The following is a 2,860-nucleotide window of genomic DNA, read 5'->3' as shown; positions in this document are numbered from 1 at the left end:
TCTCCCCGCCCGATACATTCTTCTTCTTCTTTTTTTTTAAGCTTACAGACATCAGCAACCTTTCTCCAAACTGTGACTTTGGCGGGAATGAGTTGAGTTCGGGTTCCTTTTTGGGAGAGTTTGCAGAGGGAAAAAGAAAGCCCACCTGCCAGCGCTTTGGAACCACGCCTTACCTTTCCAGGAATCCCAAAGCGGAGACGACCTATTCTTCCCACCCACTCCCATTGCGAGACTTTAGACCGGGCAGACATGTACTCCAGCTGCTGAGTCCGTCTCCCGGGGATCAAAGCTTGAGTCGGCAGAAGCTCCCCCCGAGGGAGGAGGCAGGGGCTGCCTGGGAGGGGGGCGGCGGAGGACAGCAGAGTTGGGGGCGCAACCATGAAGCTGGAGATCTTCGCTCCGCGATACGAGGAAAAGCTCAGCGGCAACAGCGTCAGCGACCAGGAAGGCAGCAGCGAAGCTTCCCCGCGGGCCGCCGAGAGCGAGCTGGGCTCCGACGGGGATTGCGCGGCGCTTAGTCCGGCCAGTGGTTGCGCAGGCTCTCCCCGGCAGGGCCCCGAGCCTTCGCCTTCGCCTTCCCCGGGAGGCGAGTGTAAAGCGGCCGCAGGGCTGTCTGGAAAGCCGTACACGCGCCGCCCGAAGCCTCCCTACTCCTACATCGCCTTGATCGCCATGGCCATCCGGGATTCGGCCGGGGGCCGCTTGACCCTGGCGGAGATCAATGAATACCTGATGGGTCGCTTCCCTTTCTTTCGCGGCGCCTACACGGGCTGGCGCAACTCGGTGCGTCACAACCTGTCGCTCAATGACTGCTTCGTCAAGGTGCTGCGAGACCCGGCCCGGCCGTGGGGCAAGGACAACTACTGGATGCTCAACCCTAACTCCGAGTACACGTTCGCCGACGGCGTCTTCCGCAGGAGGAGGAAGCGGCTCAACCGTCCGGGGCTCCCTCCGGCCGCCGGGGGCTCCCCCTCGGCTCAGCCGTCCCCCCCGCCGGCTTCCCCGAGTGCCGATCAGAAGTCCCTGTCGGGGGAATCGGGCGTGGGGCCCGTCGGTGGCGCCTCGGCCGTCGGCACGAAATTCTCCAGCCCCTTCGCCATCGAGAGCATCCTGAGCCGGCCGTACCAGCCTTCCGAGCCGCAGCCGCGGCCCCCCGCGAGGCCAGTGGGGGAACGGGCGGTGGCGTGGGCCGCCCCCCCGAGCTATTCCCGGCTCCTTGCTCATCCGGCCGTCTCTTACGGCGTCGTCCCTGCTTTCCCTCTGGCGGCGGCCTCCGCCGTTTACCACTACGGCCTCCCCGATCCTCTGCTGCTAGAGTCCTCCAAGGGCAAGGCTTTGAGTGACCGCCATCCGCACCAGCCCTTCCACGCGAGACCCTCGTCTTTCTGCTCTCCCCGGCTTTCGTCGGCGCAGTTACAGACGCTGGGCTTTTCTCAGCTCTACTGCCCCCTCCGGCTGCCCAGCTCATTGCAGCAGGTAGCCACCAGTCACAACACCTACCGGCCTTACAATACATCAGAGACTCTATCGGTATAACGACCGAACGGTCTAAGACCCCTGTGAAAGGCTGGGGTAACGTGGGGACAGACGACAAGTGTCTCTTGACGCACTTTAAAAAGGAAAAAGGAAAAAAAAATCCAGACTCGGTAGAAAGACTGTGCCTTAAAAACGCCGTTTTTCCCCTCGAGACCAAAACCAAAAAGCTGTTCAGATTTTTTTTATATAAAAAGATTGGACTCTAAAATGGACAGCAGAGCTTCTTTCTGATTGGCTGAAGGGAAACCGTTTCCTGCCGACGATTGGTTGTTTGATGGCTGGTGGGGGCATCCATGAGGCTGCAGGTGCCCTGCTTCTTAAAGAGAATCTGGAGAGGGGCATCCGGAGGCTGGGATCTTTTCTCCAAGGTTGTAAATAAAGCATACACTGATCCTGAAGTAAGTCCCATCAAATTAATTTGGGCTATTCCCAGATATCTGTTCATAGCATTGGAGCCAACCTAGATAAGGATGCTAACACTTATTAAGGGTGAGCCTGAATCCTGAACAACAGGTAGAGATGCTATCAAAGGGGAAGATATTTGGCCAGTGAAAAACTGAAATTTCAAAAGCCTCAACTATATTAAGTTAGGTATAAACTACCTGAGTTAATTCAGCCATCCCCCTGGGTCATGTCTGGGGCGCATGGGATTTAAAATCCAAATATATGGAACATGCCAGGTTTCCAATCTAAATGGAATCAAGGCTGAATCCTACGCACCCTTCAGCTTGGAGCAAACCCCAGGGAACGCAAAGCGACCTAAACTCCCAGAGCAGCTTTAGACCAAGCAAGATTAGCATCTGAGCATGCATTACTTAGGATCAGTAAGCATTTTTCAGCTCCATAGTAAGGTGACTCAAGGACAGCCTAATTGCAGTGCAGCTGAGAGAAAGTGAGATCTCTCTGAAACAGGGCTATGCAGTGGAAGCGAGGCCAGTCAACTTGAGCAGCCCTTATATCTGGCGTTTGGGAGATACTCAAATGTCATGCCAGGCAGTATCCTTTCAGCAAGGAAACTCCTGTAATGCTGGACTCCGAGGCAGAGTGTGCTAGCTTGCAGAAAAACAAGTGTTAGAGGAGGGAGCAGTATGGCACACAAATAGCCAAGGAATGGAGTTGGCGACCTTGGGGCCAAGAGGCATAATGGGCCCTAACTAGGCTTCAGTCTAAAAAGAGGGGTGATGGTAAACCATGGTTGCAGTCTTTTCCAGGACTGGCATCTACAGCAGCCAGTCCCAGTAGAGACTGGCTAGGGCTGCCACTAGATGGCAGCCAAATAGATGGGAAACATTCTAAGTCTTTGCTGCCATCTATTAGCCTTCCA

At 55.8% G+C, this 2,860-nt stretch overlaps 1 protein-coding gene across 1 annotated transcript; it reads left to right on the top strand.

The window, feature by feature from the left end:
- The first annotated feature begins 378 nt into the window (after nucleotides 1-378).
- FOXQ1 (forkhead box Q1) lies at nucleotides 379-1,536 on the top strand. The gene has a single exon (XM_015815640.2). It carries the CDS (start codon nucleotides 379-381, stop codon nucleotides 1,534-1,536), a length of 1,158 nt encoding a protein of 385 aa, XP_015671126.1.
- Nucleotides 1,537-2,860: the final 1,324 nt, after the last annotated feature.

This window comes from Protobothrops mucrosquamatus, unplaced genomic scaffold (assembly GCF_001527695.2).
Source record: "Protobothrops mucrosquamatus isolate PMUCROS unplaced genomic scaffold, P.Mucros_1.0 scaffold_6, whole genome shotgun sequence".
In the NCBI taxonomy this organism is placed as follows: Eukaryota; Metazoa; Chordata; class Lepidosauria; order Squamata; family Viperidae; genus Protobothrops; species Protobothrops mucrosquamatus.
Note: the sequence above shows the minus strand (reverse complement) of the source record. Positions and strands in the feature narration are given on the sequence as shown.